The sequence below is a fragment of the Daucus carota genome, chromosome 2 (genome assembly GCF_001625215.2).
Source record: "Daucus carota subsp. sativus chromosome 2, DH1 v3.0, whole genome shotgun sequence".
NCBI classification, from domain to species: Eukaryota; Viridiplantae; Streptophyta; class Magnoliopsida; order Apiales; family Apiaceae; genus Daucus; species Daucus carota.
The window spans coordinates 43,374,289-43,396,140 of NC_030382.2; the positions used below are offsets into that span (position 1 = coordinate 43,374,289).

Below are 21,852 nucleotides of genomic sequence, written 5' to 3' on the forward strand. Positions count from 1 at the left end.
TAATACGGTTTTTCGCTCATGAACACTAAGTAGTAAAATTAATAGATTTGTAACAACGAGACCAATCAAAAATCTTTAATTCAACCTCTAATTCTATAAATTTGAGTGCTTAGCATGTGTTACTCTTGCACACCGGACAAACCCTTTGTAATATAATACTGTATATGAAATTTTGTACTCCATGTTTTCTTGAAAAGTTAAAACCCCCAAAACCCTACGCTATCTAGTTCATTCCTTCCCATTGTCAATTCAATTCACTCTCTCCGGCGAATCAGGGCCGTCTAACGCCCGGCCAAGTACAATTGTGTTTATATAAATGGCTTGTATCTCATACAACGTCGGAGCTCCGACAAATCATCTGGTTCACCATTACCGCCGGTCAACTCAATCTTTTGCAGCAGCTCAGTTGAGTTTTGGCAAATATTCGTCATTATTTCAAATGGGTTCCTTAAAGTTTCAATCTTTAATCGGCAATCCCCGAGATTGTCGCCCTTTCGAAAGCTCTCGATTTTTTAATACCGTGTTCAATTGTTTGGCTTCAGATAATGGTGTTTCTGGTGAGGATATTTACAATATTGCCCACTTTACAATGCTTATCTAATCGTGATTTTGCTAGAAAATTGTTGCAACTAAAAGTGTTTGTGTAGGTGATAAAGCTCTCAGCTTTCTTGATGATTGATGTTGTAATATTTGTTTTATTAGGAAACTGATACAGCTTGTTAATTAGTTTATTGATGTAATTTATGTTAGAAGACTAAGATATCAACACTGATATTAATCTTGATACGAGTTTTTGTTTCTACGATAATTAATGGCTCCTAGTTTCTATTAGTCATACTGTGGATGCTAAGTTTGAATTTTGAGGACTGTTTAGTTTTACCCAATGTGTTGTCAGGGTGGAACTCTAAAGTTTTGTATAAGCTAGAAATAGTGGAACTTAGAAATTAGGGATAAACACAGAGTTATTAATATTCTGCAATAAGTTGATTTTGTTTTGATCAGGTGTTTGGTGAACTATCTAAGCACACAAATTCGATTGAATCTCTGAATAGATACAGAGTAAAGGAAATAGACATCAAGTGTGTCTGAATGCATTAATCCAAGCCATTGTCACTTGAATATCTTAAACGTCACATATACATGTGTTGATTGTTTGTTTATTTAAGGTACAAATGAGATCCTGCATAAACATTAAAAGCATTTTTCTTTATATCTGTTATTACTGACTAATCTTTGACCTATTGCTGGTTTTTGTTGAAGAGAGAATTACTGTTTTGGTCATTGGTGGAGGTGGGAGGGAGCATGCACTTTGTCATGCCTTAAAGCGGTCTCCGTCTTGTGACGCTGTGTTTTGTGCCCCTGGAAATGCCGGTATCTCCAACTCTGGAGACGCCACTTGTATTTCAGACCTTAACATTACTGATAGTGCGGCTGTGTTATCCTTTTGCCGCAATTGGGGAGTGGGCTTGGTGGTGGTGGGTCCAGAGGCTCCACTTGTTGCAGGTCTTGCAAATGATCTTGTAAAGGCTGGAATCCCTACATTTGGCCCATCATCAGAGGCTGCTGCTTTGGAAGGTTCCAAGAAATTCATGAAGAATTTGTGTGACAAATACGGGATACCTACAGCAAAGGTACTCTCTCTCGACTTGCCTGCTAATTGCAAGAGGGGAATTGCTTATTAGCATACTTGTCTTTCAGTAAATGGGTTATTGTTGGTCTGTGCTTCTGAAGAATTAAATGGAAGACTATTAGTCACATGAACAATAAGCAGTGCGCTTAAAGTTAATTTTAGCAAAAGCTTAATGTATTGATGGTAGCAGAAGTCTTATTTATGCAGGAGAAGCAGTATTGATGATGCATCGCTTATTGTGTTTTTATAGATAACTATATTTGTTTTAATATTAGTTATGGCAGCACACCAAAATAGTTAAAAGAAAATTTTATTCGCCATCTTTAGTTTACAAATTCTCATTTATACACATGGCTTTTCTTTGTGAACTTGGTGCAGTATCAAACATTCACAGATGCAACTGCTGCAAAATTGTATATTGCAGAGCAAGGGGCACCAATTGTAGTTAAAGCTGATGGATTAGCTGCCGGTAAAGGGGTGATTGTTGCGATGACACTTGAGGAGGCATATGAAGCAGTTGACTTGATGCTCGTGAAGAGTGAATTTGGTTCTGCTGGTTATCGTATAGTTGTTGAGGAATTTCTAGAAGGAGAAGAGGCATCATTCTTTGCCCTCGTGGATGGAGTGAATGCTATACCGCTGGAGTCTGCTCAGGACCATAAACGAGTTGGGGATGGTGATACAGGTCCTAATACTGGTGGGATGGGTGCTTACTCTCCGGCACCTGTCTTGACAAAAGAACTCCAGTCTTTGGTCATGAAATCTATTATTCTTCCTACTGTAAAAGGAATGTCAGAAGAGGGATGCAAATTTGTTGGAGTTTTGTATGCAGGTCTTATGATTGAGAAGAAATCGGGATTGCCAAAATTGATCGAGTACAATGTGCGATTTGGAGATCCAGAATGCCAGGTCAGTCGACCAAATATCTGTCTATTGTTGGTTTAATTTGTAAGACACACACACACACACAGGGATTTCCATGTGTCTACTTATATTCTTTCGGGTAGGAGGCGTGCAAAGCTATTGACATTTATGTACAGAATTTGCAGTTTGTTGACCTGGTACATTTTTACGTTGCTCATTTCTGATACTGTTTTATGATTATATTTCATATTGCTACCACAGGTGTTGATGGTTCGATTGGAGTCTGATTTGGCACAAGTTCTGCTTGCAGCTAGTAAGGGAGAGCTAGAAGGAGTATCTTTGGACTGGTCTCCTGGGTCTGCGATGGTGGTTGTTATGGCCAGTAACGGCTATCCTGGGAGCTACGAAAAAGGAACTGTGATTCAGAAACTTGAAGAGGCAGAACATGTTGCTCCTTCTGTGAAGGTATTCCATGCTGGAACAGCTGTTGACGCAGATGGCAATTTCATAGCAACTGGGGGTCGTGTTCTCGGCGTCACTGCCAAGGGTAAAGATCTTGAGGAAGCAAGAGACAGAGCTTACCAGGCTGTTGATGAAATTAACTGGCCAGGAGGGTTTTACAGACGAGACATCGGGTGGAGAGCACTCGCGGTCAAACAATTATCTTAGGGGTGAAGTCAAATTGTTAAATCGGAATTTTCTTATCTCCCCTCCCATCTTCAGAGAAGAATCAATCAGAGATTAAGAAAAGAAGTTTCTTTGAATTCATACTCACCTGGCACTCTGCAAGAACTCCAAAATCATTCTCTTGAAGCTCATCCAACTTTTGTACTCTAGACATGAAACCATACTCAGGATAATGTTTGGGATATATTTGTCACAAAATTTCTGGTATAAGGAGGCTAAGATGATACTGTTGTGCAATATATATGAATTGAACAGTTGTCCAGTTTTGAATTTTAGATCTTATTAATTAGTTTTCAGGAATCTCAGTAATGCAATCTTGTATCAATAGCGTGCTGGAGTTAAGGGCCTTTTTTTGGTCGGGTTATGAAATTTTAGGGACAGGATTGTTATCATTGCTGGAATATTGTGCATTTTAAGTCAACTTTGCAACTTTACAGAGGCTTCTGAATCGATCATATAAATATAATTTCTCATTACTGTTGCTACTCCTGTACCTGTTTGCTGAGTTTACGGCAGATGCCTCTTTTTGTCTGAGTTTGTTTAATCAGGAACTTGGCCATGCTGCTACTCAACCAATCAATGCGCTGATGGAGTCAATTTTGGAGCTTCTGATTTTTCATATAAGGCTCCTTCTTTGGTAACTCTGAAGGGATCTAATGCATGTCTGAATTTAAAAAAATGCTTGTAAATTGTTGATTACTGCAAATGTTAGTCCAAATTATATCGTAGAACTCTTTATGTGTGTGTGTGTAAAAATGTCATTTTTGATGTGTTAGATATTGAGCTAGATAAGTCACATAATACTTGAAGTGAACTTCCCCATTTTAATGTCTTCAAAGGCAATTTTCGACTTACATTTTGTTATCCTGGAACTGCCATGAAAACATAATTAACAAAGGCTCAAATCTGCGATATAGTTTATACCCCTCGGTAATATTGTGTTAAATCTGCATTTCATTTTTTATATTTCTTTTATATAAAAGCATAATCTCCCTCTGTGTCCAGTCATATGGCCTATGTCTTTCTATATCACAAAGGCAAAGAGTCATCTACTTTTGCAGGAAGCAAGTATTGTCATTAGCAGTTTTTTCTAGGTATAGATTGTATAACATTTCAATGTTGTGCAGGTCCTGGTGGCTATATTGAGCATCGTATCACTGTTCATTCTGTCTTCAAGCTTTGGCTATGTTGGACTATGGATTGCTCTAACCATTTATATGAGCCTCAGAGCATTTGTTGGTTTTTGGAGGTCAGTTTTTTTATCTCAATATTCATAAAAATATGCATGTAAGTCGAAGAGTCCTAGCACCATATCAAGTTGTCTATATATCATATGGTTATGATAATTTCGATTGAACTAGGCTCCTTGTTAATACCCAACCATGACCGACTAAGTTACATTGGCTTAAAAATGTTAAAAGTAGAAAACGTAAAGTAACCTTCATCAAGTTTTGGCCACTTTATTTACAGAATTGGAACTGGAACAGGGCCCTGGAGCTATCTTAGAAGCTAAATGGATTGTCATTGTTGCAGTTCTGCTCCATAGACTTAAGCGAGAAATGCAGTCCTTTTTAGTCATTACTTATGGTCTACGTCTACCTGTACAGCTAAGGTATCTCAACAAAAAAAATACATGTTGGGACTTTATCAAATTGATTTTTATACTCACTTTGTATTTGGAATAGATACACATGTTGATGTAGTTGTAGGCAACATTTAAGTTAATCCATTTAACTTGATGAAGAAAATATGTTCTTTTTTGTTATATAATGTTATCACTTGCTTCTTCTTTTAGCTGTATGGGCAAATTAGTTTATTATTATTATTTGCTTTTATTGAATCTAGGATTTAAGTTACAAAAAAAGTTGCATGATTCCATGTGTATATGCACACACACATGTTTAAGAGTTCATCACAAATTGTATATTCTCAAAGTGGAATAGAATAACCACTTGTGGAGATTTTGTTCAACTTTAATGAATTTTTTTTCTCGAAGTGTAGCCTGATTAAATTAATTTGATTGCGATGAAATTTATGGCGAGTTACCCAATTTAACTACTCCTTTCAACTTCAATAAACTTTGGTTTTATAATCTGTATTTGTTTGAATTTCTAGATGTGTGTGATCAACTATCTTGACGTATTGTGATGTGGGGAGAAATCATAAGATCTAATGCGCTTGAATGAGCATATATTGTTGAACTACCATTTTCATTCTGTAGAGCATTGAAATTATGAGAGAATTTAATATTAATTCATATCGTGATCATTGTATAATCACTAACTAATGCGCTTGAATGAGCATATATTGTTGAGCATACCATGTTCATTCTGTAGAGCATTGAAATTATGAGAGAATTTAATATTAATTCATATCGTGATCATTGTATAAGTACTTGGTAATTACAGGGGTTGAGAATGCAGACCCGGATCTCAAAGGCTCGCAAGTGACAGTAGTGCCAACCTTGTGCTTCCTCAAACACCACCATATATTCAACGATTTGATACCGAGATCAAACACGGTGCTTTTGGAGTTGCTGCATCAGCATTTTTTTTGGGAGAATAGGAAATAGTACATCAAACAATTGTGGAGGCCGGGGGAAACTAGAGCGGTAATTTGGTTGGACAAGAATGTAAGCACAAACAGGAATGAAGGGTTGCCTGAAATTCGGATATCTGGTGACACTTCTCAGTTTAAGTACACCAACAGGCAGGGTGACCGATCAGCATTGAGGATTGCAAGGGTAGTTTCTGAGACATTGAGGTCAGGAATGAAAGATATTAGATGATTTGTCATGGGAGATGATGACACCGTGTTTATGGTTGAGAATATGTCAAGAGTATTGTCTAATAATGACCATAATCAGCTTTAATTTATCGGGTGTATATCCGAGTCATGTTCAGAACATAGTATTCTCCTATGCAATGGCATTTGGTGGAGGCGGATTTGTGCTAAGCTATCCATTGGCAAACGAGTTGGAGAGGATGCGCGATCGATGCCTTCAACGATACCCCGGACTGTACGGAAGTGGTGATAGAATGCAGGCTTGTATGGCCGAACTAGGTGTGCCACTCACAAGGGAACATGGATTTGATCAGGTGAATGAATACAATATATCTTAAATTGTACAATATTTCAGTTGTGTATCTTAAAAGAGAAACTAAACTAATATTCTATGCAGTATGACGTATGACGTGTGTGGGAATCTATCAGGACTTTTGAGAGCTCATCCTGTAACTCCTCTGGTTTACCTACACCACCTCGACGTATTGGATCCAATATATCCAAAAATGACAAGAGTGCAGGCAGTTCACCTATTTGAAGCGGCCAAGCATGAGAGTGCCAGTATAGCACAACAGTCCATCTGCTAACCGTGAATGGTCTCAGTTTCATGGGGATATGTTGTTCAGATCATAAGAAAAGTATTATCGCCCAGAGAGCTAGAATTGCCTACAAGAACATTCCTCAATTGGTACAAGAAGGTTGCTTACACTGCCTCCGCATTTAATACTAGGCTGGTCACAAGGTACCCCTGTCAGAAGCCTTATGCTTATTACATGACTTCTATGAGATTTGATGAGGAAAGGAGACAAATCATCGCATTCCATTCTCTTAATAAAGAACGTCACCCTTATTGTACATGGAGAATGGACTCCAGCACCTACTAGTAACAGAATCTTCTCATTCATAAACTTTCATCTGAAATTGTTTGCTTGGGACAAAAACTTGGTTATTGGGGAGAAGGTAGAAGGCAAAATAGGCTCATTTGGTTGGAGTCGGAGTCGAAATAGGCTCATTTGGTTGGAGTCGGAGTCGAAATAGGCTTCTAAGAAGAAGTTTTGTATGGCCGGAGGTGAAATACACTTCTAGCTGGAATAAGTTTAATTACCTAGGATTAAGTTAGATATGGGATTTTTTTAGTAAGTGCTAAAGGTCAGAATTTAGAAGAAGCTATATTTTCTTATATTTCCAACAACAAATATAAAATAAAATAAAAGTTCGTCAAAAAAAATATAAAATAAAAGGATTTAGAAATTATAAATCTTATAAATCTTTAAAAATAATTTATATTTTATATTTTTCCCAATAGGGCGAAAACTTTTTTTCCAATAGTTCTGTTATAAATTACAAGCTCTAAAGCAGTAACAGGGCCAACAAGGGAGAATCCATTAAACATCAACTCAAATCAAAGAGCCCAATAAAAGTTTCAAGAAACCAAAATCACAGAACCAAAAGACCATTCTAGAACATGCCACGTGTACACACCTACCCCTCATCTCTCTCCATCATTTTCTTCTAAACCCTTCTCACACTCTCTCTTATCTTCTTCTCCCCCACCTCAAATACCCACTTTCTAGGGTTCCACTCCCCCAATTCAATTCTCCCCCAATTCTGCAATTCAAAAATCCCATCTTTAATTTCTTGATTTCCCCTTAATTAACCCCAAAAATGGCCTCTACAGCAGCTCAAATTCACGTTCTTGGATCAAATTACACATCTTTATCCCCAAATAACCCCACCCACAACCACCCCAAGTCTAAATTCTTCGGAAACTCCGTGTCTTTTACAAACCCTAAATCTTGCTTTCACACTCTAAAGAGCAGTAGACGCAGCAACAAGCTGAGAATTGTGGCTGAGAAAGTGGTTGGGATTGATCTTGGAACCACCAACTCCGCCGTGGGTGCTATGGAAGGTGGAAAGCCTGTGATCGTTACCAATGCTGAGGGGCAGAGGACTACACCGTCTGTCGTTGCGTATACGAAAAACGGGGACAGATTGGTTGGACAAATTGCCAAGAGACAGGCTGTTGTGAATCCGGAGAATACGTTCTTTTCGGTGAAGAGGTTTATTGGGAGGAAGATGATTGAGGTTGATGAGGAGGCGAAACAGGTTTCGTATACTGTTGTTAGGGATGAGAATGGGAATGTTAAGCTTGATTGTCCTGCTATTGGGAAACAATTTGCTGCTGAGGAAATTTCTGCTCAGGTATAACTATATTTGCGTAATCATGTTTCTGTGAATGGGATGCTATGTTGTCGTTTTTGGTAATAGTTGTTGCTTTATTGGATGAGTGTATTAATCGTATGTACTTGCTTTTGTTGTTTTTATGTCAAGGTTTTATTTTTGCAGCTTTTGGGGCGCTATTGTCGTATTCCTAAATGTCTTGTATTGCTTTCGTGTCAATTAAGACTTACTGAAATGTGATCAAAATAGTTAATAGTTTACCGGAAGTGTCATATCTTCTTGGTCTGTTAAGGTTAATTGAGCTGTGTCCAACTTTTTTTTTTTTTTTTTTTTGATTTTGGCTTTAATCATGTCTATGATGGAATCATGTCGGTCTATGCTGGAGTCAAATTGTGTTACACATTGCAACATAGCTCGATATGTATTCTGCAAATTCCTGTTTTTTTATTGTATTTGATAATTTGATGTTGGGCAAGCCAGTAAAGCTGGTTTCTGTTTTATTCTAATATGCATATTGCTGAACTGAAATGTTCTCGGTGTTTGTCTCATGCGTTTAGGTTTTGAGGAAGCTTGTGGACGATGCATCCAAGTTTTTGAACGATAAAGTTTCTAAAGCTGTCGTGACAGTTCCTGCATACTTCAATGATTCCCAGCGTACTGCCACAAAGGATGCTGGGCGGATTGCTGGATTGGAGGTTCTTAGAATCATCAATGAACCTACAGCAGCATCTTTGGCCTATGGTTTTGAAAGAAAGAACAATGAGACTATTCTTGTTTTTGACCTTGGAGGAGGAACCTTTGATGTTTCAGGTACATAAATGGAGTACGTGAAGATGTTTTTTTATTTTTAGAATTTCTGATGTTCTGTTGCTTGATATAAACACCACCCTACTACGTTAGGTAAATTCGATAATGTTAATGTTCTAATAGTATCCGTTCATCCCTTTCCTTATAAAGTTTTATCTTAATGATGTGGATAATGAGAAAGTGTTTAATATTTGTTTTTCTACAAGTAATTGTAAGTATCAGCCACCAGATAGGAATTTATGCTACCACCTGATGTTGGAAGATTACCTTTTGAACTCATCCCCCCTCCTCCCAAAAAAAACACTACACTCAAACAGTATTTGCAGAGTAGGAAAGATGTTTAATCCATCTATATCTATAAGCTTTTTCTTTAATAGGATTACTTAGATGTACGTGGCATTCATTTCTGTTGTAGTTCGTGTTTTCAAATGGTATTGTAACGTTTGTCTAGGTATAAGATCCATTTGCATTATGTATCACATGACTTATTTCATTTCTTTTATCATGTTCCTGTTGCAGTTCTCGAAGTTGGTGATGGAGTGTTTGAGGTGCTTTCTACATCTGGAGATACACATCTGGGTGGCGATGACTTTGATAAGGTATACATTGTATACACTCCCTCTGTTCCCTATCATGCTACATATGTAAATTAGTTATTGCTAAGAAAGCTCCTCATAAATTTTGTGGCGGACAGAGAATTGTTGACTGGCTTGCCTTGAGTTTTAAGAATGATGAAGGCATAGATCTTCTGAAAGATAAGCAAGCTCTTCAACGGCTGACTGAGACAGCTGAGAAAGCCAAGATGGAGCTATCATCTTTGACCCAGGCAAACATTAGGTAAGTGTGAATTGTCTGGATTTACAAATTTACCAGTATTCTTAGCAATTTATGCTTTTGTTAATTTTACTGATGTTGCTCTACTTTTTGTTCTTCTCTCAGTCTGCCTTTCATTACAGCCACAGCAGATGGTCCCAAACACATAGAAACTACTCTTACCAGAGCAAAATTTGAGGAGCTTTGTTCAGATCTCCTTGATAGGTACCTATTTAAAAAATTTATTTTAGTTCAAAGTGTTGGTGGAAGGCCTATATCTAATTATCTTGTCTTTTGCTTTCTTAGACTTAAAACCCCAGTTGAGAATTCTTTGAGGGATGCAAAGCTTTCTATCAAAGACATAGATGAAGTAATCCTAGTTGGTGGCTCAACCCGTATTCCTGCGGTTCAGGGTGTTGTGAAATCACTTACAGGAAAAGAGCCCAATGTTACTGTCAATCCTGATGAAGTTGTTGCTCTTGGAGCCGCAGTTCAGGTTAGATAAGGTTTTTCTTTACATTTTACAGTTATTGTATAGTATTTCTCCTCTTAACCTTTAAGAAGGATAGCCATATTATACAAGTCAGGGAAAAATGCTGCCATTTTGACGTAATTATATCATTTGGTAAATTACAGGCTGGTGTTTTGGCTGGGGATGTGAGTGATATTGTTCTTTTAGATGTTACACCACTTTCTATTGGGCTGGAAACACTAGGTGGTGTTATGACAAAGATTATCCCGCGGAACACCACACTGCCCACTTCAAAATCAGAGGTGTTCTCAACAGCTGCTGATGGGCAAACAAGTGTAGAAATCAATGTTCTTCAAGGAGAGAGAGAGTTTGTAAGGGACAACAAGTCTCTTGGTAGCTTCCGACTTGATGGAATCCCGCCAGCTCCACGTGGGGTTCCTCAAATTGAAGTAAAATTCGACATTGATGCAAATGGTATACTTTCTGTTACTGCTGTTGACAAGGGCACTGGAAAGAAGCAGGATATTACCATCACCGGTGCTAGCACATTGCCCAGTGATGAGGTATGTCCATAAGTTACTACCATTTATTTGCTTAACCCTTGCTCCTACTTTCTTATAGGCAATATTGTTCATTAGTACATCTACTTTATAAATTTGCTGCCTGTGATAAATAGGTAGAAAGAATGGTCTCAGAAGCTGAGCGATTTGCCAAGGAAGACAAGGAAAAGAGAGATGCCATTGACACAAAGAACCAGGCAGATTCTGTTGTGTACCAGACAGAGAAGCAGTTGAAGGAACTGGGTGAAAAGGTTCCAGTCGATGTGAAAGAAAAGGTGGAGGCAAAACTTGAGGAGCTCAAGAAGGCAATAACAGACGGCTCAACTCAGGTTATCAAGGATGCAATGGCGGCCCTGAACCAGGAAGTAATGCAGCTTGGCCAGTCTCTATACAACCAGCCGGGTGCAGCACCTGGTGGCCCGGCACCTGGTGGTGCAGGTGCAGATGGTCCTTCAGAAGCGTCGGGAAACAAGGGGCCGGAAGAAGGAGATGTTATCGATGCAGATTTCACAGACAGCAAATGATAAAGAGAAATGAGGATTACAGCCCCACTTTTTTCTGTCATGGTTCTTCCCAAATGTGTACAAGGGAAAGCTTTGTCAAGAATTAATTTTAATTAATTAGTACTGGGGTTTACTAGTTTCTCCTATTTCGTGATCTTTTAGTTTTGAGGTTTCTATTAGTAAATAGAGCATTACATGTTTCCAAGTATTACTAATAGTATGATTTTTCTACTCTTCTCTTGGCACTATTTTAATTAGAGTTTGACATTGTTGAAACTTGGAATGAAAAATCGAGTTGACCATTTTGTTAGAGGATACACCTAGCGTGAATAAGAATCTTCGGCATGCAGTCAGGTTTGAATAGAAGGGTGCTGGAAGAATGTAGTCATTTCATATTCATATTATAAATATGACGTCATGCATATCTGTGATAGAGAGAAATTTTATTCTACTCTTCTGTTTTTGTAAGAGCATCTCCAATCATCTAAAGCCCTTGGCTAAAAAGTGAGTTGGCTTACTTAAAATAAAAAAATTTAGCCAAGAGGTCCAAAAACTCAACTCATGCTCACCTGTTGTCTATAAATTAAGCCAACCTCCTATGGATGGCTAAATTTGTCGAACCTCTACAGGTCTGTAAGAAAATCTGTAGGAAGATTATACATCATTTATTACCATATTGAACTGATATATTCTATTTTAACAATTTAAAATATTAATAACATACTATTTTTAAATTATAGCCAACCAATATAGCCAGTACCATTGAAGCAAAATGTCTTACAGGTTCAGCAAATTTTACATAATGTCTTACAGGTCTAATTTAGCCAACGATTATAGCCAACGCCGTTGGAGATGCTCTAAGTTAATTGTTTTTTCTGTATAAATGTCTAAACTTTTCCGTTACACATATATTTTGTTAGAAACACTTTAGAAAGAATAATAGTTTTAATAATACAATTAAAGTTTTTGTATCAGTAAAACTAGCATCAAAAGATTAAATAAATAATACAAAAAAGGGAAGAAAAAACTTAAGGTTGGAAAAAATAAAAATGGAGACCACACATTCGAATATATGAGTGGATAGATATGGTTCGTGTGTTGTCGGGAGTCCGAGTCTCCCATGTTACGACTTTGAAACATTTGAGGGTCGAAAGAGAGGATTCAGTAGGAGTCTGATCTCATAATATGCCCACCTCCAAGCTGTTCCGTGATCTCAGGGTAACATGTACTTGTCACATATCCATCCGTGTAGGTTCAGGTCAAAAATAATAATTTTAATAATATAAAACACGATTACATTCGCTGTTTTTTTCATTATTTCTATTGTAAGACACTATTATAGTATTATATAAGAAATATTGCTATAAAATGTATCTTATAATATTTTGAGTAATTAAGAATTTGAATATTATATATTACTTATATTTATAAAGAATGTATTATTACCATGATGGTTGCTCTCGGTCCTATTGGATACTTAAAAAGGAAAGCAGAGGAGCATACTTTCCACTGTTACTTCCGTGTCTTCCAGTCAAAATAAAAAAAGAACACTCACCACTACTAATTCAATAATCTGGAGATTTGTATTTATATCAGTGTTGTAAAAAGCGGGAATCGGACTTAATCGGTGAAGTTACGGAACAAAGATTAATTGGGGATTAATTGCATTGATCAGGGATTAATCAGATTGATCAGTGATTAATCGGGAATTTAATCAGTTCGACGAGTTACGGAACAGGGATTAATCGGTGAGTAATTGTGATTAATCACCGACTTTTAGAACAGAGATTTATATTAGTAATTTCTATGGTACCAACTAGGCCTGGCAATTTGACACGTAACACGCTAACACGAAACGAAACGACACGAAAAAAATGGATACGGGTTTTGATTTTCGATACACGAAACACGAAAGTACACGAACACGAAATTACACGATAGATTTCGTGTCGGATATGGGTTTTCATTTGGGGTACACGAAATACACGAAAGTACACGAAATATTTGTAGATTATATTTATTATATATATGTAATGATATATTAAATATATAATTGAGTATAAAGTATATATTTATATGTATGTGTGGATATATATTGTAGATACATTAACAAATTTATAAAGAATTGTATACAAGTATAATATATATCATTCACATTAATAAATTTATAAAGGAAAATATATATTAAATCTCTTTTTTTATTAAAAAATATATTAATATTTTTATATATAATATACACGAAAAGTACACGAAATATACACGAAACGATTCGAAACGGATACGGGTTTCAAATTAGGTACACGAAATTAATAACGGGCGGATACGGGTTTCACCTTCGAGTACACGAAACACGAAAATACACGAAACGAAAGTATACGAAACGAAACGATTGCCACCTCTAGTACCAACAGCAAGGAGATGAACAGTTGAATTTATTGCAAGAGAAAAGTCAAATAACACACACGTCAAGCTCTATATATATCAACCACTAACACCCACCTACTCTCTCCTTTCCTGCTTCATTCTTCTATATACAGTTATACACATATATTTCATGTAATATGCATGTTTTGTTTAACCCTTTTAATTCTTTTTGTCTAAACCTTGATTAGTCTCCTCAATCTTTCTAGTATTAATAAAGGGTCTTGTTCAAATATGCTTAAAGAATAGTAAAGTTGAAGTCTTTGTTTATATTTTTGAATAGTTTTTATGTATACATAGAGGGTCTGTTCTGGTCTTTGTTTTGGGTTTTTTACTTCTCTCTCTGCTTCTTTCTAGTTGCCCCCTCTAGATCTGAGCTTTCTTTCAAACCCTAGGGCCTTTCATCCTCTTTCTTCTTCTATACATACATATACATATATTCACATGCCAAATTTCAAGACTTGAAGAATCAGCCTTGGATTATGAACAAGATGAATCTTCCTGGGATTTTGTGAGTTTGAAGTCAAATTTGTTCACTTGTCTCAAAGCTAGAGTTTGTATGTATTTGCACTGTATTTTATGTTTTTGAATAGTTTATATTGTATATCTTGGGATTTTGAGTGGCTTTGAGATTGAAAGGTGGGTGCTTGATTGGTTATTTGCAAACATTGTGTTTAAAGGAGCTAGTTGTATTGATTACATTCATAAAAATAGAGCCTTTTGGATTTTAGGTGGATATGGATATTAGTATATGGTGTTGAATAGCAACAGATAGGCGGGTGATTGATTTTTTATTGTTTTGAGATTGCTGGCTTTGGTTTGGTATTGGAAAAGTGAGTTTTTGAGGTCATGGCACTTAGGGCTTCAGCTCCTGAAGCTGCCAAGATTGCAATTGAGTCTATTGGATGTGGTTATGATATATCGCTGGATTTGAGGCTAAAGTATCGAAAAGAAAATTCAAAGAATTCGCGGTTGATTGAATTTCATGACGATCGTGGTAGAGAAATTGTTCTTCCTGGTGGAATTGTGATTCCCAATGTGCCTAAAGCAATCAAGTGTGATAAAGGGGAGAGGACTCGTTTTCGCTCTGATGTTCTCACTTTTCAGCAGGTACCATCATGTGTGTTCGTTAATGAAATTTTTGGACTTGCTTATCATAAAATATGTGGTATGTTTTAAACCTACATATTGAAGACTATTTTATTGTTGAAGATGTAATTCAATTATTTTAACTATACGTACAAAATTAAATTGAAATGAAAAGATGTGTTGGCACCCCTCTCGGACACTATAATTGGTGTATAGGATTCTGAGTGATACTTTCTGAGCTGGGATCTAACGTTTACAGTTTTTATACTGCAGATGTCAGAGCATTTTAACCAAGAAATTTCGCTGTCCGGGAAAGTACCTTCAGGACTCTTCAACTTTATGTTTGAGTTTACTGGTAGTTGGCAGAAAGATGCAGCCAACACCAAAACACTTGCTTTTGATGGAGTTTTCATCACATTGTACACAGTTGCACTTGAAAAGACTCAGATGGTACTTTCTGATCATGTGAAGAAAGCCGTTCCCTCGTCATGGGATCCTGCTGCCTTGGCAAGGTGAAGTTTACCTTTTTGCACATTTCATTTTGTGTGAAGAAACTGTTTAATCCATTTCCATTTTGTGCTGGTCTCTAAGTTTAAGCTCTGTTGACTGTTCTTGCCTGTTTTGTTTTCAAGCTCTATACTAGTCAAGATATTAAGTAGCAAGCAATGTCAGTTTCATTTATGGTCTAGTAGTTGTGGAAAGAAGGTGAGCAGAATAAGATGATATTTAATTGAAAGCTAAATTTAAAGATATCAATCAATTTAGTTTACAACTATTCTTTTCTAATGCTTTCAGACATCAAGCTAGCTAAGAAGTTGAACTGAATATTTCCAGTCTTGATGTCTTGTAACTTCTGTTTGTCACTTGGCAAATAATTCATAAATTTTTGTTTATCTGATTTGACTAGTTCTAAACTTTATATCTAGTAACACAATATGGCCCTTTTATTATAAAGTTATTCTTAAATCATTTGTGGAAGTAAATGTGGCAAATAAAATTGAAAGAATTAATACAATTATAATATATAGTTATTATATTAAAGAATCATATTTCGACCTATAGGACCGTCAATGTATTGCTTTATCATTGCCCTTTTTTTTTCTGTGACCTGCATTCCACAGTAGCTTAGTGGTTATCTGGCTTCATAACTAAAAAACTATTTTCTGCATTGAAAACATAGAAACAATTTTCAGAAAACACATGTTGTGTTTGGTCCTGTATTTAGAAACAGTTTTCAGAAAAAATATAACTAGAAAACAGTTTTTAAAAACAGAGAACATGATAATGTTGTTTTTTGAAAACAGAAAACAAAGCCACACAGCACCTTACTATTTCCATCTAGGTAATTTATGATTTTCATAGCCTCTGAAATGTTCAGTTTTTAGCATGTTCTTATTTTGATCTTGCAATTTAACTTCATGAAAATGAATACTATCCCTAGTGAAGGTAGCTTCTTGTATTTTATGAATATTTTCTGTATGATAAATACACATGTTTATATGTCGTGATTCCTACAAGATATCTGTATAATTTCGTTAGGACTTTGGGTATAGATCATTTCATATATTTATTCATTTATATACGCTGCTTCAGTCTGTTGCTTGATGTGTTACTGTGTTAGTAATTCTCCCTACTATATAACTTTTGTCCTGGTCTTCTTATACCGTTTCCAACTTCCCTCTGACTTGTGTTATATTTTCCATTCTAGGTTTATTGAAAATTTTGGTACTCACATTATTGTTGGTGTGAAGATGGGAGGAAAGGATGTAGTATATATGAAGCAACAGCATTCATCATCTCTTCAACCAGCTGATGTACAGCAAAAGTTAAAGACAATTGCAGATAAAAGATTTGTGGATACAAGTGGGCAACATAAACTGGACACTGAACATTCTTCTCAGAATGACAAGGTTTATTGATTTTGTCTCTGTTTTATGCATGTGTTTCGTCTTTTGCTTTAATTGTTGCCTATTTATCTAAGCAGGTGTATTATATAACTTCCTTTAACTCTATAGAAATGCATCTTGTGTATGTTTCTGAAACATCTTGTGTATGTTTCTGAAACATGATTTCATTTTTTGTGAACTGTTAGTTTTCTGGAATTTGTGGCTTAGGCTGCCAAGGTTTCAGATATTCATGTTGAATAAAATTTGTCAGTGTGTTACATGTCAAAATTTGAAGTGTCGGTGATCATTCAAATTGATTTGTAGTCAAATGCTTTACTTGCAAACAAGAATTTGATTAGTGCGGGCCTATGCCTCACCTGGCTGCTGGCATTGCTAAATGCTCCACACTGAAGTTCTTTTTCTATAAATGTGTTCCTTCTGTCACTCTATACTACAACTCTAGACTAAAGCTCATTCTTGCTGATGTATGAATAAATGCATATTCCTTTGGTCCTTCCTCGTACTCATAATTATCAAAAATCTTATTGCAAAAAACTTGCACCCTGTCATCAATTTTTAACTCTCATCTCCTTTACATTTTTCCACTGCAATTACTTCTGTTACTATTCCACATCTGCCGTACCAGAAGAAGCATTAGGGTTACATCTGTTCTGTGGTTATCAGTTAAAAATAGGTTCATCAATCTGACCTGAATGTGCAATTGACCAACATGAACTGTACTAAGTATCTCAAGACTTAATATCGCTATAAATTGTAGCCTTTATAGCTGTAGGAACTCAAGGGGAACCTTTGGAAAGGTTTTTTATGCTCAGGGCACTATGGAGAATAATCTTGTATCCCTGCCGACCTTCTGACAGGCTAACTATCACAGAATACTCATCTGATGCCTATAATGTTGATTATTTTACATTTAATGTTTTTTTACGCTTTTTGTGGACTAGTTTGTTAATCATATGATTTTTGGTGTGGAATACCTTATCTTAGAGGTTCTTAATAATGCAGAAATCCATCCAACTTTTTGTGTTTATTCCTTATTATGAATACAGAATCTGCCAGTGAAGATGAATAATTGTTTTTATAATAAACCTAAATTTGGATTATATTTTTTAATTGTATTTGCAATAGGGACTTAAGGTCAGATTCAAACTATCTGTCAACAGTGCTGCCTATTGTGCGATCTTATCTGTTGTAAAGCAATTGATTTCCCAGAGTATTAAAATAACCCTTAGTATATATACTTTGCTAAATCTTGTTATTGCTCCAGTTTCAAGGCAAGGAGCAGAGGCTGCGGTTTGCAGATATTGACTCTTCAACTTCTTACTCACATAAGGAGGTATTTCTTTGAATTTATGCTCAACTGATTAAATTGAGGTCTCATGGTCCCAGTTTAGAAATCCGCCTCTTGATTATAAATATTTGTCTTTGTGTTGTAGGATATAGTAAGCATATGCAAAAGGAGGGGTGGCAGTGATAATAAAAACTTGGCCCACGATGAGTGGTTACGTAGTGTTCAGTTCGAACCTGATGTCACTTCAATGTCTTTCATCCCAATTACCTCTCTGTTGAATGGTGTCTCAGGGAGTGGATTCCTAAGTCATGCCATTAATCTGTACTTGCGTTGTAAGTATCATCCTTCCTTTTGTGTGATTTACTACCTAGATTTTGTATTGCAAAAAATATTAAAAATGGAGGTTTTCGAGACGGCCTGATAAATGGGCTAATTATATCAATACTTTCTTCCAATATATTTGTCCATACAACTAGAACAACAATTATTGAAATTCCGTCCTGGCTTCTGCTTGCAGATAAGCCGCCAGTTGAGGAACTTCATCAATTTTTGGAATTCCAGTTGCCACGGCAGTGGGCGCCTGTGTTCAGTGATCTTCCCCTGGGTCCACAGCGAAGACAACAAAGCACCTCTTCTTTGCAGTTCAGTTTCATGGGCCCTAAGCTTTACGTGAACACCACTCCGGTAATGCTTTCCTTGTGGTGAAACGAAATCTTTTTTCTTCCTTATTGAAGTGCACTGACCATTATTATGCTTCTATATATGACAGGTTGATGTAGGCAAGAGGCCTGTGACAGGTCTCCGGCTATATTTAGAAGGAAAAAGAAGCAATCGTTTGGCACTGCATATGCAGCACCTCTCCTCTCTTCCAAAAGTCTTCCAACTTGAAGATGATCCAAATGGAAATTTCCGCCAGGAATCATATGATCGTAAATTTTATGAGAAAGTTCAGTGGTCAAACTTCTCTCACATCTGCACTGCTCCTGTTGAATCCGATGAAGATTTATCTATAGTTACCGGAGCAAAATTAGAAGTTAAGGATCACGGCTTCAAAAGAGTACTCTTTCTACGACTTCGCTTCTCAACAGTTGTGGGAGCTATTTCAGCAAAGCTTCCAGAATGGGATGGTTCCCCGGGTTTGACTCGTAAATCGGGGCTGATATCAACTTTAATAAGTCATCATTTTACAACCACCCAAAAGCCATCCCCACGGCCAGCTGATGTGAATATAAACTCAGCAATTTACCCAGGTGGCCCTCCAGCACCAGTTCAAGCACCCAAGATGTTAAAATTTGTCGACACAACAGAGATGGCACGAGGGCCTCAAGAAACGCCAGGATATTGGGTTGTGTCTGGAGCAAGACTGGTGGTCGAAAAAGCCAAGATCTCTCTCCGGGTAAAGTACTCACTGCTGACCGTAATATTACCCGACGACGATGAAGAGCTGCAAGCAGAGTCCTAACATTATTGCCTTCCACTTGAAATCACTTAGAATGATCATCTTTAATACATAGGTTGTAAGTTGTAACCTTGTCTATAATCGAAAGAGCAGGGTGTACTATATTTTGGTTAGAAAGAGCCTATGAAACATAGAATGACCTAATTACAAGAATCCCTATAAATGTGCTGTAAATTACTTTTGGCTACTGTGTCTTGTTCATTTTCTGTCAGTTGTCTTGTGATTGTAGTAGAGTAGTGAAAACCTCAGCATGTAATCTAAACCTCATAATATCTATAAAATGTTACGAGTTACCAAGTTATTCGTACTGAAACTTGAATAATCGACCTCTTGTTGCCGATTTTCTTAATGCTGAAATTTATACTGTGAACTTTGCAAATAAAAGTGTACAGCAACACACACTAGTCCAATTTAAGAAGCCAAATAATCACTGAAATTGGATTACAATGACCAGATTTTGATACTTGACAACCAAGTATAATTTACTGAGGATCTATAGAACTAAACAGCAGAACCCAAGATCTGCTAATGCTGCATTCTTGTATGTAAGAAGATTACATACAACAAACAATGTGATCACTAAATGAGAACTATAATCTGTGCAAGGAGTAAGTATGTTCATGGGATGGCCAAGAGGCACCTTCCCTTTTGCATGGAAGAGGAGCAGGCTGTGCAATGTAAGTCGGACACCTCTGCCCTGGCATCACGACAGAAAAATCCGATGCATACGTCGTTGGTACCTGTTACAGAGGATGATTTGGTAAAAGCTTGCATTAGATTTGAAATGGAAATTGTTTTTAAGAGTTGTATGAAGAAGGAAGTTTATGATACTCCCTCCGTCCCAAATCTTTTGTCTTATTTGACTTTTTTGTGGTCAAATTGACCTAATTTTGACCAAATATTGCACATAAAATATAAATAGAGATGTAATAAAATTTGTACCACTGGAAAGTACAGTTTATCTACTTAAAAAATAAATGATATTCAAAATTCGGTCAATTTGGCGACAAAAAAATCAAATAAGACAAGATTTGGGACTGAGGGAGTATTAAGGTGGTGTACCATGGGTTGATGTCCAAGTTTCTGCATTCTTCTGGATTCTGTGGCTGGTCTGTTGACACCATCTTCAAGAGAAGTGAAAGAAGCATTTGGTCTAAAAAGATGTTCGAAAATAGCCATAATAAGAAACATTGATATTAGTATTGCTGTGGCAACAAATCCAAACGAAATTGCATTCATGGAAGTTCCGAAGTTTCTCCATGGAGCTTGGCGATCCACTCCTGCTTGTGATGGATTAGGTTGTGAACCAGTATAAATATTCCATGGCTTTGCTCTTTCTGAATCGAATTCACTCATACCTCTAGGCGTGGCAAGATGAAAAAAGAAATATATCCAGTAAGGACTAAATTTGTTTTGTTATAAATCTGCAGCTGCTGGCTGTTTGAAACATATGCTTCTGATCTATTCCAATTTTCTGTTATCCTGCAAAAACAGGATGAGCAAACAATGCTGATTCAGACTACAGGGACCAGAATCAAGAAACCTCATGATCGGCAAAATAAGCATGGTAACTTCACTGCAGGATTCCAGACTCTCATACAGAAGATATAAAATTACGTCGAATTTAAACCAAACCTGTTTGTGTTTAATTTGCAGAAATCAAAAACCCTCCAAGATTCCAGAGAACCAAGAGCACCCCATCATCTCTTTATCTCCTGACCTGCCAATGGGAGAATAAAACACACTGAAAATACTTTAAACCAGTACTACAGAATGCAGCTCAGCATAACTACTTTTATACACAATAGAAAATGTGAAGACAAAGTTTTATGATAAATCTCACTGTAACACTTTTTTATTATAATTTAATCTATTCATGTTCATGATCTTGATTCCTAACTTAATCAACACTATACCTTTGTCTAGAGAAGCAAACTTAAAGAATTCAAAAGTATGGGCTTTCTTGTCTGGCTAACCACAACAACAATGACCTATTGGTTCTTTTAAAGCTTTTTTATACTTGTTTTTTAAGGCCTAAAACACTGACTTGGGTGAAGCATCTGAATCTGACCCGATCCAATCCGTTTACCCGAAGGAATCGATTCCACAATATTTAAGTCAGAAAATAAAATAAAATCAGCTACTGGATGCTCATTACATTAGATTATCATATGATCAGAATGTGTGGACCATGATGGTGTCCACAACCAAAAATTTTACACATACTTGTAATTCCAAACACATGTTTAAATCTTCATAAATATTCGTACAGACATGTTCAAGAACCTGGGCAGACTTGTATAAGAACTTTCAGACAAAAAGCATATTAGAATATAAGTATAGGCTTTGTTTTTTTTGATTTAGTTCACATTTAAGCATCATGTATG

The 21,852-nt window shown here is 36.5% G+C and overlaps 4 protein-coding genes and 1 pseudogene across 4 annotated transcripts; 4 read left to right on the forward strand and 1 right to left on the reverse strand.

The window, feature by feature from the left end:
- The first annotated feature begins 134 nt into the window (after positions 1–134).
- LOC108210012 (phosphoribosylamine--glycine ligase) lies at positions 135–3,582 on the forward strand. Its single transcript, XM_017381244.2, has 4 exons — positions 135–557; positions 1,261–1,631; positions 2,009–2,539; positions 2,756–3,582. Exons 1-4 carry the CDS (start codon positions 317–319, stop codon positions 3,161–3,163), a joined length of 1,551 nt encoding a protein of 516 aa, XP_017236733.1. The 5' UTR covers positions 135–316; the 3' UTR covers positions 3,164–3,582.
- Positions 3,583–4,190: 608 nt separating this feature from the next.
- On the forward strand, positions 4,191–7,716 carry LOC108207602 (uncharacterized; annotated as a pseudogene).
- Positions 7,631–11,536, forward strand: LOC108209334 (stromal 70 kDa heat shock-related protein, chloroplastic). Its single transcript, XM_017380179.2, has 8 exons — positions 7,631–8,167; positions 8,704–8,956; positions 9,473–9,552; positions 9,648–9,790; positions 9,893–9,991; positions 10,073–10,262; positions 10,403–10,801; positions 10,915–11,536. The coding sequence occupies exons 1-8, from the start codon at positions 7,631–7,633 to the stop codon at positions 11,320–11,322; spliced, it is 2,109 nt and encodes a 702-aa protein (XP_017235668.1). The 3' UTR covers positions 11,323–11,536.
- A 2,282-nt stretch (positions 11,537–13,818) lies between these two features.
- Positions 13,819–19,652, forward strand: LOC108209316 (MACPF domain-containing protein At4g24290). Its single transcript, XM_017380155.2, has 7 exons — positions 13,819–14,832; positions 15,085–15,323; positions 16,520–16,721; positions 17,983–18,051; positions 18,152–18,338; positions 18,524–18,690; positions 18,776–19,652. Exons 1-7 carry the CDS (start codon positions 14,572–14,574, stop codon positions 19,466–19,468), a joined length of 1,818 nt encoding a protein of 605 aa, XP_017235644.1. The 5' UTR covers positions 13,819–14,571; the 3' UTR covers positions 19,469–19,652.
- A 218-nt stretch (positions 19,653–19,870) lies between these two features.
- LOC108209317 (uncharacterized) lies at positions 19,871–21,485 on the reverse strand. Its single transcript, XM_064087688.1, has 4 exons — positions 21,382–21,485; positions 21,101–21,185; positions 20,528–20,947; positions 19,871–20,205 (listed from the first exon to the last, which is right to left on the reverse strand). Exons 3-4 carry the CDS (start codon positions 20,819–20,821, stop codon positions 20,056–20,058), a joined length of 444 nt encoding a protein of 147 aa, XP_063943758.1. The 5' UTR covers positions 20,822–20,947; positions 21,101–21,185; positions 21,382–21,485; the 3' UTR covers positions 19,871–20,055.
- Between the last annotated feature and the right edge of the window lie 367 nt (positions 21,486–21,852).